The sequence below is a fragment of the Bolinopsis microptera genome, chromosome 2 (assembly GCF_026151205.1).
Source record: "Bolinopsis microptera isolate Bmic1 chromosome 2, MBARI_Bmic_1.0, whole genome shotgun sequence".
NCBI lineage: Eukaryota > Metazoa > Ctenophora > Tentaculata > Lobata > Bolinopsidae > Bolinopsis > Bolinopsis microptera.
This window is the reverse complement of record NC_087073.1, coordinates 8,023,995-8,037,146: the sequence shown is the minus strand read 5'-3', so window position 1 is coordinate 8,037,146 and position 13,152 is coordinate 8,023,995. Positions and strand designations below refer to the sequence as shown.

Here is a 13,152-nt window from a genome sequence, read left to right as displayed (position 1 = left end):
CTCGACACTTTAAAAGGATTATCACTTTTTCCTTCCGAGTAAAACTAACATCATTTCCCTTGTTTTAGCACAATGTTGAAATACTTACTGTTATCTCTCCTCCTCATCACGTACGTGATGTCGGATGACGATGTTATCAATGACAAGGATGACGACCCTAATGACGAGGTTGTTACTGATGAGGAAATGGAAGATGACGAGCCTGCTTCTCCTAAGAAGGGTGGCGAAAATCTCATGACTTTTTCTCAACCCGTGCTGACAGATGAGGAACAAAAGTCTCATCATTTCCCGGAGAGATACAGATGTGAAGCTTGTCAGATTGTTGTTCATAATGTGAGTCTTCTTTTGAATTTTTAGATTTTGTTAAAAATGCACAGAGAAAAGATATCATTTAACATTTGATGATATTTCTGTGAACAGCAATTATATACTAAGTTAATTACACAATCTATCATTTTAGTTGGGTACAGCTTTTAAGAAAGCAGAATCAAAGATCCCAAAGAAAAAGAAGAAGCGTACACTAGGAGATGTTGATATTCTTGATATTGTGGAGGATCTTTGTACAAAAGATAAATTTGATGGGTAAGTAACATTACATTTAATAACGATATAAATACATAATTATATTTATGTATCCACTGCAAATAACTTACCCATTATTATTGAAGTTAACATTTTCTGATGAAATTTCACTTTCAGATACTCAATCCAAGAGTTTGGCGGCACAGTGACATTTAAGGGACCAGCATTCCCATCTCGAACAGCTTCTGGTATGAGCATGGGAGGTGGATTGTGGCCGCATCGATATGTGAACTACTGTGGCGGTCTATTCGAAGATGTTGATGAAGACGAGGTAAGCACTAAGCAGCTCGAACGACGCGATGTATTCTCAATATTTGTGGCACATTTGTGGTACACTTGCCCCCATATCTGACTGTTTGATGGTGATTCAGTACATGTTTGGTATCGTAAAGTAAACCCTGTTTGTAGGGTTTTCACTAAAATTGTGACACAGCTTGTAGTTAGTAACGCAGGCCAATGCCAAATTACTCCTTTACTTGCTCAATTCTCGATAGTTGTTAATAGCTAGTGTCATAATAAGTTAGAATAAATAAACATGATGATACTGGCATGGTGATAGTTCGATAATAGTCAGAATAAAAGGTGGGGGCCGTGCCACATAAACTGACAATAGACTCTATTGGAAACGGGTCTACATAAATCGCAAAACGTAGGGCGCTATGAATATTTTAATGAATTTGTTGCGCGAGAAACGCGCGCACAAGTATCGCGCGCGCACTTTTATATATTTGTCTTGTACTTTTTTTGACGTTCCACGTATGCTTGGCTGATTGGTTGATCGACCAGTCGGAATTTTTCATTGTTTATGTACGCTAAAGTTAGTGTAACCCTCTCCAATGCTTGCTTAATAAATCTGTCACACTTACGTAAGATACGTTATTCTTTGTTTTCTTTCAGGCATACCAGTTCTACAGGTCCGGCAGCTTGTTCGCCGACCTGTGTTTGCAGAACCACTGCAAGGGAGAGCTCTCGGAAACTCCCGAGCCTGTTGATATAAAACCTGCCGATTTTATCTCCTCTAAGGACGAACTTTAAATCATTGCTATCTTAGTTTTTAATACCAGAACATTTTACTTTATTCAGTATACCTAGTTGGCAGATAAATATTTCCTCGCTGTTTTACCGCTGATATGATTTCGTTTAAATTATTGTCATTGCGACAAAAAGTTTAAAGGTTTAGATATGAATTGTAAATTTATTTATTGTACATTGGTGTTCTGTGCAGAGTTATGTGTTTTGAATTTTGATAGCACTTTTTATGACCTGGCGTAGACATCAGTTAGAACTTAGGTTCTTTATATTACGTGCGTAGATCCGTATCGGTTTCTAGTTTCTTTGATAATTTGTTTCCCCAACGTTTTCGGTTCATGATGTTTTTCTTAGTTATATTTCAATAAGTTAGCTGACATAGGTGTATATTTTCTACTCTACCAAAACCCCAAATCCTGATATCAGTGCTATTGTGATGTCTCAAATTCAAATAACTGGCAAATATTAATATTTGGACACTCAATGACCATCAATTTCCAATTGGTAACCAATCAGAACCTTAGCGAAATGTTAAGAAGTGTCGTTATCATCATAGTTATCCTAAACTCTGCTATCTCCGATGAAGACGACGTGATAAATGACGAAGACATTGCAGACCAAACATACGACGCCCAACTAGAACCACAATTTGTGGAGGTAGTAAAGGAGGTCCCCCCACAGCAAAAAGTTTTTGACAAGTTCATTGATCTTCCCAAACTTACAGAAGAGGAGTTGAGCATGAACAACCGTATCCCGTCCGACCGTTTTAAGTGCGATATCTGTCACATTATAGTTTTCAACGTAAGTATTTTGGAAACGACAGAGATCTGATGATTGCGGATAGTTTCCTTTTTATGATAATACCGGGGGGGGGGGGGGGGGGGGGGGGGGGGGGGGGGGGGATCGGAAAAAATCCTACATTTTAATATACTTTAATATACCTACAATTAGTAGATTAGAAGATAAGCCAGTTGCTAGTCCCCTGAACTCATACTTCATATATTTTGGCTCATAAATTGATCAAGTATCAATATCTTTGAACAAGACTAACTTTACATGAAAGGTAAATCTAATCCACATTAAATAAAACAAAATTTTTCACATAATTTTTTATAATTTAGGTATATTAAAGTATATTAAAGTATATCCCGGGTCAAAATTGGAAAAAAAAACCTACATTTTAATATACTTTAATATGGTTCAAAATTTTAATGGAGAAAATGTAGGTATATTAAAGTATATTAAAGTACATTAAATTATATTAAAGTATATTAAAGTATATTAAAGTATATCCCCGGGTCAAAATTGGAAAAAACCCTACATTTTAATATACTTTAATATGGTTGCCCCCCCCCCCCCCCAATACCAGTTTATGCCCTCCCTGAAAACTGAGCTTTATCTGAAAGTATATAAACTCGATTTCCGAATCACTGCATTTGCAATGACTTCAGCTTGGAACTGGGTTTAAAGCGGAGGAATCAAAGCTACCCCAGAGATATAAGAGTAAAGGAATTGATGCCGTTACCGTCATTGATATTGTTGAAGATGTTTGTGTCATGGACAAGTTTTATGGGTAATAATCGTCACCATACCATTGTTTATTTGTCACCTCTTTTATTTATAATTTCTCTGAGAATCAAATAACATCACATCCTAGTTCCTACTTATTTTCTCTGAGTATTAAATTTAAACGTTTTGTTCTCTTCACAGGCACTACTCAGTTTTTACGGTGGAGGATGAGCCCAAGCTCTGTGGACCAGCTTTTCCTGATAGAAAGGACTCGGTATGTTGTATAAACATGGTCCATGGCCGAAGAGATATCGCAGTTACTGCGGAGGGATCCTCGAGGATTATGAAGAAGACGAGGTAATTTCTCATCAGAACATCTGATTTTTTAGTTTCGGTTTCAGGGTTATAAATGTTAGCTGTACCCTTTAAACACGATTCATTCCAAATAATATACTTTAAATGATGGAAATCTGACGTTATATCATCTCAGGTCTACAACCACTACCGTTCTGGGAATCTGTTCACAGAGCTCTGTATGAAAGGGGACTGTAAAGGGAAACTCTCTGAGATCCCGGAAGCTGTAGATTTTAAACCCTTTTCGAAGGACGAGTTGTAGAGCTTTGTTCACGAGATTTAAGCTTCAGAATCACAATAAATATGGTTTCGTCATGCTAGATTTTCATTCGATTTTCATTTATACCGTTTATAGTTTATATCGTTTCTATTTTTAATTTTGTATGCAGTTTGATGTTTTTAGATTTATTAATTTTTCACGTTGTATTGTTTTATTTACATTTGTTCGTCACATACTATAAAAGTAAAGATTTATAAAGATTGAAAGTACTGATATCTGGATATTATCCGGTTGGAAGAGACAAGGACAAGTGAAACAAGGAAGTTAGGAGTAAGGGCAAATTTTCGGCGTCAACGCCATCTTCAGGCTCGAATTATTTGTTATAAAGTAGTGTTGAAAGTATTACAACTTTTTATACTTTCAACATTACTTTATAACAAATAATTTGAGCCTGAAGATGGCGTTGACGCCGAAAATTTGCCCTTACTCCTAACTTCCTTGTTTCACTTGTCCTTGTCTCTTCCAACCGGATAATATCCAGATATCAGTATTTCAATCATGAGACTAATAAACAGCGAACTACTCCGTTATTTGAAGATTGAAAGTGTTATCATATATATTAAAGTCTCAACTTGAACTTTCTAAGAGAACTTTGAAATTCGATTTTAAACTCTTTTCAAAGAACGAATCGATGGGTTATAAAATAATAATGATCCAAAGTCAAAATAATTATTGTATTATACCATAGGCATATAGTCCTAGCAGGAGCTCTTATTGAACGCCATCGACTAGCAGAGTCTCCCCCACAAATACCCAATCCCCCTATTTCCAAAGAAGGTATGCTGCACTTGAGTCAGCGTATTCAGACGATTGTAACTTCATGAAAAAGAATCCTTAGAAGCTATCCTACCAATAGCTAAGGCAGTCTTCAAGGAGTTTAACCTGTTCATAATAATGTGAATGATTTGACCCGTAGAGGTTTAAAATTTAACTCTTTGAATGATCTTAATAAGCTTAAGATATTAGCCGATGATAGAGTTGCTTGGAGAAACAAATGTTAACTCTAGCTGTCTTGATCTGTACTGATCACCATTTTAGGATGTCTTGATTTCTTTTAGGGGTTTTGAATATTTTAATGGTTCAAAACAGTTTCTTAATAATATAGTATATACTGATATACGGCTGGATTTATTTATTTAGACTATTTGTAGTTTAATTTTTATATGTATGTAGTTTGAAGTTTTCTAGACTTTTAATTAAACATTGTAATGTATCATCTTCATTTGTTTGTTACCTACTAAAATTTAAAAATAATACCCTTTATTTATAAGCCATGTCTTTATTTGTTCTTAACAACGAAATCTTAATTTAATACAAATAAGGTATAATTCCGTCTTTAACAGTTTTGTATTCGATATTGCTGTATTATAGCATTGTCATACGTTGTATGACCCGCCTTGACCATTGTTAATGATATGGCCCGGCGCGCGCTACTTCGTAGCTCTTGCCATCGGGCAAGAGAAGAAAGCGGCGCGCGCTACTTCGAAGAAACTTAGACGAGTAACATCCGTCAATGACCCGCCGCGCACGAGTGCGCGGCTCCCCCTGTATCGTCAGTGAAACGACCGTGGGGGTTGCAACGTGATACAATTATAACACACATGATGAATGATCCACATTCCACGCGAATAATATTGACAAGGTCGCCAAGTCTGCGCTAATTACCTTATCGGACCTTATTTGGACGGACATTAATTGAACGCTGGAGGCCTTATTATATAAACGTTCATCTTAATGTCCGTTCAAATAAAGTTCGTTCATTTAAGGTCCGTCCTTACCTGGGGACCTCAGGCTATCATGTTCATAAACATAAAGATTAGGCGGAATGACAGGCTGAGCGCGGCCCAGTAAGGTCCGTCCAAGTTAAAGTCCGTTGAATTTTTTTCAAAAATTCGAACTTTTTGTCAAGAATATGACAACTATGAAAACTTTATTGTTGATTGTGCCGTAAGTTAATTACGACGGAAAGGTTCTCCTTGGTCTGCTGGAGACACAGAAAACTTTACTGTATTTAGTATATGATGTTTTCAAGGGACACTTTGCGGAAAAAGTCAACGAAATTATGGCATTTAACAACATAGTTCATGAGCTAGTCCCCGCCAACATTACAAATTTGTTCCAGCCTCTAAATATAATCACAGTGCTGGCAAGCACGAGCGGTGTCTTTATTGGGGGAATACTATGTACCCCCTTTACTATTACACCCCTTTACTATTACACCCCCTTTGGTACACGTTGGAAGCCTCTTTCGTGCACGCAAAGCGTGCACTCCGGCCGAAGGCCGCCGCCTCCGGCAGGAGTTTTTCAGGCATTAAGACTCATCGGAAGTCGTTCAGCAGATTTATTTTTAGTTAAAAACATTCTAATTTGATGTCAACGATGACAGAAATAAAAAATAGTTATGTTGAGATTTTTAAGAAATTTGCATAAAATACGCGCCAGCACTGTTATACGAAATTCGGTAAAAAACCCGAAATCGCCATATTCAGGTGCCTTAAAAACCATGTTAAAATTGAGTTAGAGATCTGAAACTTTGCGGGGCGTCTAGACGTTGACCTAATCGACTGTAAAAAAAGTTTCAAGTTTCAGGAGCATCGGGAAATGGGTTTTCTAGAACCCCTGTTTTACGACAGATTGTCGGGACATCTATCTATCAATATACATATATTTTACCAAAACCCAAAATCATGGGTAGAGTGGACCGCTGTCAGTGTCTCTCTTTCCCAAACAAAAGGAAATGATATTAATTTGATTGACCGTTCTCAAATGCAAAATGATACCGAGAATGAAATCGGTCGCTCGCTTTTCCCATTCATTCACGGCTTACGAATTGTATAATTAAGTTTCGATTGATTACATCAATCAGATGCTGTAAAAATCTCTTTGGGTTGCGTTCGGGTCGATACCTAGTATTTCGGGGTGAGGGACAAGGGTGGTAGTTATTACTTATTGAACAAGCTGAAGTTTATTGAATCTTCATTGCCGAGTACAGCTGCCTTTGGGTAGTTCTTCTTAATCTATTACAATTGTAAATGAATGGGAAAAGCGAGCGACCGATTTCATTCTCGGTATCATTTTGCATTTGAGAACGGTCAATCAAATTAATATCATTTCCTTTTGTTTGGGAAAGAGAGACACTGGCAGCGGTCCACTCTACCCATGATTATGGGTTTTGGTAAAATATCATCTCTTTTTGAGTATAATGTCAGGGTACTTTATAAAGTCGAAATATAAACTGATATCTTCATTAATAAGTAGGAAGTTTCAACGATTTCGAAATTTTTCCTTTAAAAACATTTCCTTGTGTTTAGGGAAGCATATCCGTCGATCACTGACTGAATATGCCACTTAATACTCATTCAAGTAGGCATTAAATTCATATATAATGACATTAAACTGTCGTGGCAAAGCAAAATTTGTTGGAAATCACGAATGAGCAAAATTCTCACCTTTCGCACGTGCAAACTTTGAGCGGACGTTGCGTGCGCATCCAATATTGAATCGCCGTAAATTTTTGCATGTAATTGTTTTATATATAGATTGATAAGCATGCAAAGTTTCAAAGTATTTCAAGAAGAACTTTAATCACAACGGCACTCTAAAGTTGACAGAAAATGACGAAAACAGCAAGTTTCAGTGATTTTAGCGATTTTCTATCAATTTGGGCGTGTCCCCACGTGTGCAACTTTTCGATTTTCAACTTTAAAACTAGCCTAATACACAATTTATACCTATAGGAAGCAGAACTGAGCTCCACAACCCAAGGCATGGCCCAACACCAGAGAATACTAAATCGCAAAATTGACGTTTTTATAAAATAATTCTTCAATTAAAAAGCACAAACTTCAATGACGAATATCTTTATGAAGGAGCAAGCTAGAAAAACTTTCCGGTAGATTTTCAGAATGCTTGAACAATTATCTAAGGTAAAAATTTCCTCATATTTTGAATTAAATTATTTCTTAATGGTTTAAAATTAATTTTAAAAGTTATTACTTTGTCAAAAATCAAGTTTTAAAAACGGTTAACTTGATGACGTCATCAAAGGGTGTTTATGACGTCAAATAATTTTTTATACAATGTAAACTAAAGTATAAACAATTATTTGCAAGACCTGTGGGTCGGAAATGGATGTATCTTTTATACTTTTGAATCTATGGACACCTAAATACAGGCTACAATTGACTGGCAAAGCGTCTATCCCTGAATATATGTATATATGTATCACGACAATCTATCGTAAAACAGGGGTTCTAGAAAACCCATTTCCCGATGCTCCTGAAACCTGAAACTTTTTTTGCAGTTGATTTTGGTCAACGTCTAGACGCCCTGAAAAATTTCAGATCTTTAACTCAATTTTAACATGGTTTTTAAGGCACCTGAATATGGCGATTTTGAGTTTTTTACCGAATTTCGTATAACAGTGCTGGCGAGTATTTTAAGCAAATTTCTTAAAAATCTCAACATAAATATTTTTCATTCCTGTCATCTTTGACATCAAATTAGAATGTTTTGAACTAAAAGTAAATCTGCTGAACGACTTCCGATGAGTCTTTAATGCCTGAAAAACTCCTGCCGGAGGCGGCGGCCTTCGGCCGCCCGCCTCCGGCCGGAGTGCACGCTTCGCGTGCACGAAAGAGGCTTCCGACGAGTACCAAAGGGGTTATAATAGTAAAGGGGGTATAATTGTAAAGGGGGTACACTAGTAAAGGGGGTACATAGTATACCCCCAATAAAGACACCGCTCGTGCTTGCCAGCACTGTGATTCAGGGATAGACGCTTTGCCAGTCAATTATAGGCTATATTTAGGTGTCCGTAGATTCAGAAGCTTTAAAGATACAGCCATTTCGGACCACAGGTCTTGAAGATAATTGTTTAGACTTTAGTTTACATTATGTTTAAAAGTAATTCAACGTCATCATCACCACTTGATGACGTCATCAAGTTAACCATTTTTAAAACTTAATTTTTCACAAAGTAATCATTTTTCAAATCGATTTTACGCCATTAGGGAGTAATTTGATTCAAAATTTGAGGACATATTGAAGTTAGATAATTGTTTAAGCATTCTGAAAATCTACCGGAAAGTTTTTCTAGCTTGCTCCTTCATAAAGATATTCGCTATTGAAGTTAGTGCTTTTTTAAAGAATAATTTTATAAAAACGCTAATTTTTACGTTCTAGTATTCTCTGGTGTTGCATCATCCCTTGGGTTGTGGAGCTCAATTCTGCTTCCTAAAGGTCTACATTGTGTCATAGGCTAGTTTTAAAGTTGAAAATCGAAAAGTTGCACACGTGGGGCCACGCCCAAATTGATAGAAAATTGCTAAAATCACTAAAATTGCTGTTTTCACCAATTTCCGTCAACTTTGGAGTGCCGTTGTGAGTACAGTTTTTCTTGAAATACTTTGAAACTTTTTATGCTTATCAAACTATATATAGAGGCAGCGGATCTGGGTGGATGTCTCACCTTCGGGTGAGACATTCTTAGAGAAACACAGTTTTCTCCCGGAGACGCTGGTTGCTGCTATTCGACTTCGACCAGCATCCCGACACAGTGCCCAATCCAAAAGGTCGTAGTACCCGTCCGGTGAGGGTAACTGCAGGTGCTGCACGCCACGTCCCCAATACCAAAAAAACAGGTAAAACTCAACATGAATATTACTCTGTTACTCAAATCAACCTTAAACGCAAGTACAACGCTTGGAAAACCCTGCTGGTGAACACTCATGGCAGGAAAAATCCTATTGTACTAGCGACTGAACCATACACTAATAACAAACACCTAATTCCACCAATAAGCAAAGAACTAACCGAGTATTACTACAAAGTAGGGGGACATTAGGCCCCGTGCCGCCATAGTAATACACAAAACCTAGCTGAAAAAAGTTGGGAACTATCGCAATTCACAACCCCGGATCAAGTTGCTATTAAGATTCAACTTAGCTCGACAGAAGTAATTCTGGCAGCTTCGTACATGGATATTAATGGACCAGCTCCATCCCACGAAACCACACCTCTAGCCAAATACGCTATAGACAACAAAATACCACTCATAATAGGCTCTGACACCAACTCCCAACCACACTCTTTGGGGTAACAAGTTGTGCAATAGAAGAGGAGAGGAACTACTTGATTTCCTCTCGTCGCTAGGGCTCTCCTGTTCCAACAAAGGTTCAACTCCAACATTCCTCAACTCACGAGGTCATAATTCCAATCATTGACCTCACTATTACCAACCAACTGGGGGCTGAACTGATCAGTAACTGGCACGTTAGTGATCTTTACTCAAACTCCGATCACAGATATATCATGTTCGACATTACTTCTGGTCCCAAAAAAGAACCAAGACAAATACGCCTAGTCAAGAACACCTGACTGGGCGAAATTTGACGAGATTCTTTACAACAACAATGATCTCCACAACACCTGCGTTAACACACCACACGACATTGATCACAAGTTAACACCATTAATACTACTCTCCGAGCTGCCTTCGAGGAGGCATGTCCCATTACTTACATCTCCAGCGCTGTCAGAAAACCACCCTGGCTAACTCGAGAAATTGAGGAAGCACAGAGGGGTATAAGACGCAAACTCATCACAGCTCGTCGAATCAAAACTGATGCTTCGTGGCTCGCTCTTAGAGAAAGCAACAAGCAATACAACAAGATCCTGTCCAACTCCCAGCGCAATGCGTGGCGGAAATTCTGCGCAGACACAGAATCGGTTAAGGAATCTGGAAGGATGAACAAGATTCTGAAAACCTGTACTGACACCAATAACAAACTTGAAGCCGTTTATAAACCAAATGGCGAACTCACCAAAAACGCAGAGGAGACACTGGAGGTCATGACACAAACCCACTTCAAGGAGAGTGTTACTGATCCGCCAGTTCCGCCTCTCTGCCCCTTACCGATCTCCACAGACTTACTAGACAAAATCTACAGCCCTGAAAGAATTGAAAAGGCTCTCCTATCCTTCGATCCCTTGAAGGCTGCAGGACCTGACACTCTAAAACCTATCATATTCCAGAAAGCCTGGGCTCATATCAAAGACATAACAAAAAACATTATGACAAAAAACCATGAAACGCAACACATCCCAACTTTGTGGAGGGACTCTCTTGGAATCTTTCTCCCTAAGCCTGGAAAAACCGACTACAACAAAGCTAAGTCATTTCGAACGATCACTCTTTCGCCCGTGATGTTAAAGTTGCAGGAGAAAGTGATCTTATGGCATATGCAACATGACCTCAACATAGCTAATGATATCAACAAACGACAATTCGGCTTTAAGAAGGGCTGCTCCACAGAAGCGGCACTTCATAAAGTTACTCACACCATTGAGCGCAGAATAGCCAAGAAAGGATATGTCCTAGGCGTCTTTCTAGATATAGAGGGCGCCTTCGACAATGTCTCGTTCAAGGCTATCTCTGAAGCAGTCAAGGCTACGAAAGTGGACTTGGCTACTGCACAGTGGATCATCAACATGGTAACCAATCGATTCATCACACTAAATCATAAGGATAAGTCGAGAAGGGTACGGATCAGGCGAGGTTGCCCCCAAGGAGGCATTCTCTCTCCTTTTCTCTGGAATCTGGTAGTCGACGATCTCCTTTCCTTTACCGCAAAAGACATCCCGGGTTACCTGCAAGCCTTTGCGGATGATCTGTTGTCTCTAGCGGAAGGGGATGATTTAGACATCATCTGGGACCGAACATGCAAAACTATTAAAACGATAGAAAATTGGTGCAGAACCAAAGAGCTATCTATTAGCGCCCTTAAAACTCAGATAGTCATGTTTACCTGGAATAGTAAGTGGACTCTAAGACCTATAACAGTTGGCAACAACATTATAGGTCTTTCCAAGTCTGCTAAATTTCTAGGAGTCACCTTGGACAGCAAACTCAATTTCAATGAACATATCATCAACACCACCAAAAAAGCCACGGCATCCCTCATGCAATGTCGAAGAGCTGTCGGCCCCACATGGGGTATGAGCCCTAAAACATGCAAATGGATGTACACGGCTGTCATCCGTCCAATCCTATCCTACTGCTGTAGTATATGGATCAGGGCCACTCAAACGGACTATAACGCGAAGAAACTCAAACGTGTGCAGGCATTGGCACTCAGAATGATGTCTGGTGCCATGCCAAGCACACCTTTTATCGCATTGAATCACCTCACCGACACTTCTGACATCATACTGTTCCTGCAAGGCGAAGCAGCAAAGGGTGCGGCCAGGCTACAAGCTTATGGCAGCCTCACTCTTGAAACTATCGCCTTCAGGAAGGGAACTATCAAAAATCATACCACTATCAACAAACAATTCATGGCAGACCTCATTATCCCACCTAGAGCAACGAGAGACCTAACAACACCAACCATGATGCTGGGACGGCACTTCACCGTCACAACTCCTGGAGCCGATAACACTGAATATAGAAATTCACTTCAAAACACCATTGACAACATTACCAGTGAAACGATCACCTGCTACACTGACGGGTCACTCACTGACTCAGGATGCGGGGCTGGCTATATCATCACAACTGACAACAATAACACCACCCTTGAAGAAAGATCATTCAAGCTCCCTGATTATTGCACTGTTTACCAAACAGAGCTCACCGCCATCATTGAAGCTTGCAAATATCTCTCTACCTATACCAACACACACATCATCATATGGTCTGACAGTCTCTCATCTATACAAGCTATCTCTGCGCTTTCAACGCGGAGTAGAACTACAAGAGACTGTTACGACTCTCTTAATGCACTCGGATCCAACAACACGCTAGAGATACGATGGATTGCAGCACACATCGGATTGTGGGGGAACGAAAAAGCAGATGAGCTGGCCAAGCTTGGTACAATCAGTGAATCCACTTTGAAGTGTCCAATTCCTCAATCCTACATCAAGCGTCAAATCGACAACAAAGTCAACAGACTGAATCAGGAAACTTGGTTAACTGACGGTCCCAGACACACCAAACTGACACTCGGTCACAAGCATGCCAAAATCATCAAAAACCTCAACACTACACTCAGCAAAAACAGACAAGATTACAGAACTGCAGTTCACCTCATCACGGGTCACTGCGGCTTAAACAAACACCTTCACACCATTTGCAAATCAAACACCAGTGCTTGTCCTATGTGCGGCGACGGAGAGGAAACTGTCTCACACTTTCTTGGACAGTGTCCGGCTATTGCCCAAATTAGAGGTCAATATTTCCAGGACTACTACCTCTCTGTCAATGACATATTCGACAACCAACACATCACCACAATTGTCAATTTCGCAAACCGCACCAAACGCTTAATTGTGCCGGAGGAGCTGGATCAGACCGGGGTGACTTAAAGTATTATTTCATATGCTGTCTCGTCTCG

The 13,152-nt window shown here is 39.2% G+C and overlaps 2 protein-coding genes across 2 annotated transcripts in view; both read left to right on the top strand.

The window, feature by feature from the left end:
- The first annotated feature begins 54 nt into the window (after window positions 1-54).
- LOC134826510 (marginal zone B- and B1-cell-specific protein-like) lies at window positions 55-3,855 on the top strand. The gene is made up of 7 exons (XM_063838895.1): window positions 55-333; window positions 461-582; window positions 700-853; window positions 1,480-2,412; window positions 3,063-3,184; window positions 3,322-3,477; window positions 3,611-3,855. Exons 1-4 carry the CDS (start codon window positions 73-75, stop codon window positions 1,615-1,617), a joined length of 675 nt encoding a protein of 224 aa, XP_063694965.1. The 5' UTR covers window positions 55-72; the 3' UTR covers window positions 1,618-2,412; window positions 3,063-3,184; window positions 3,322-3,477; window positions 3,611-3,855.
- A 271-nt stretch (window positions 3,856-4,126) lies between these two features.
- Window positions 4,127-13,152, top strand: part of LOC134811116 (putative malate dehydrogenase 1B) — a 102,930-nt gene continuing 93,904 nt past the window's right edge. The window contains exon 1 of the mRNA XM_063817853.1: window positions 4,127-4,145. The gene's annotated coding sequence lies outside the window, so the exon portion shown is untranslated. The remainder of the gene's footprint in view (window positions 4,146-13,152) is intronic.

What these genes read in the sequence shown, in the direction of transcription:
- LOC134826510 (XM_063838895.1), top strand. Translation starts at nt 73, where the DNA reads ATGTTGAAATACTTACTGTTATCTCTCCTCCTCATCACGTACGTGATG. An exon ending in GTCAGATTGTTGTTCATAAT is followed by an intron (nt 334 to 460) that starts GTGAGTCTTCTT and finishes CTATCATTTTAG; the next exon opens with TTGGGTACAGCTTTTAAGAA. An exon ending in AAGATGTTGATGAAGACGAG is followed by an intron (nt 854 to 1,479) that starts GTAAGCACTAAG and finishes GTTTTCTTTCAG; the next exon opens with GCATACCAGTTCTACAGGTC.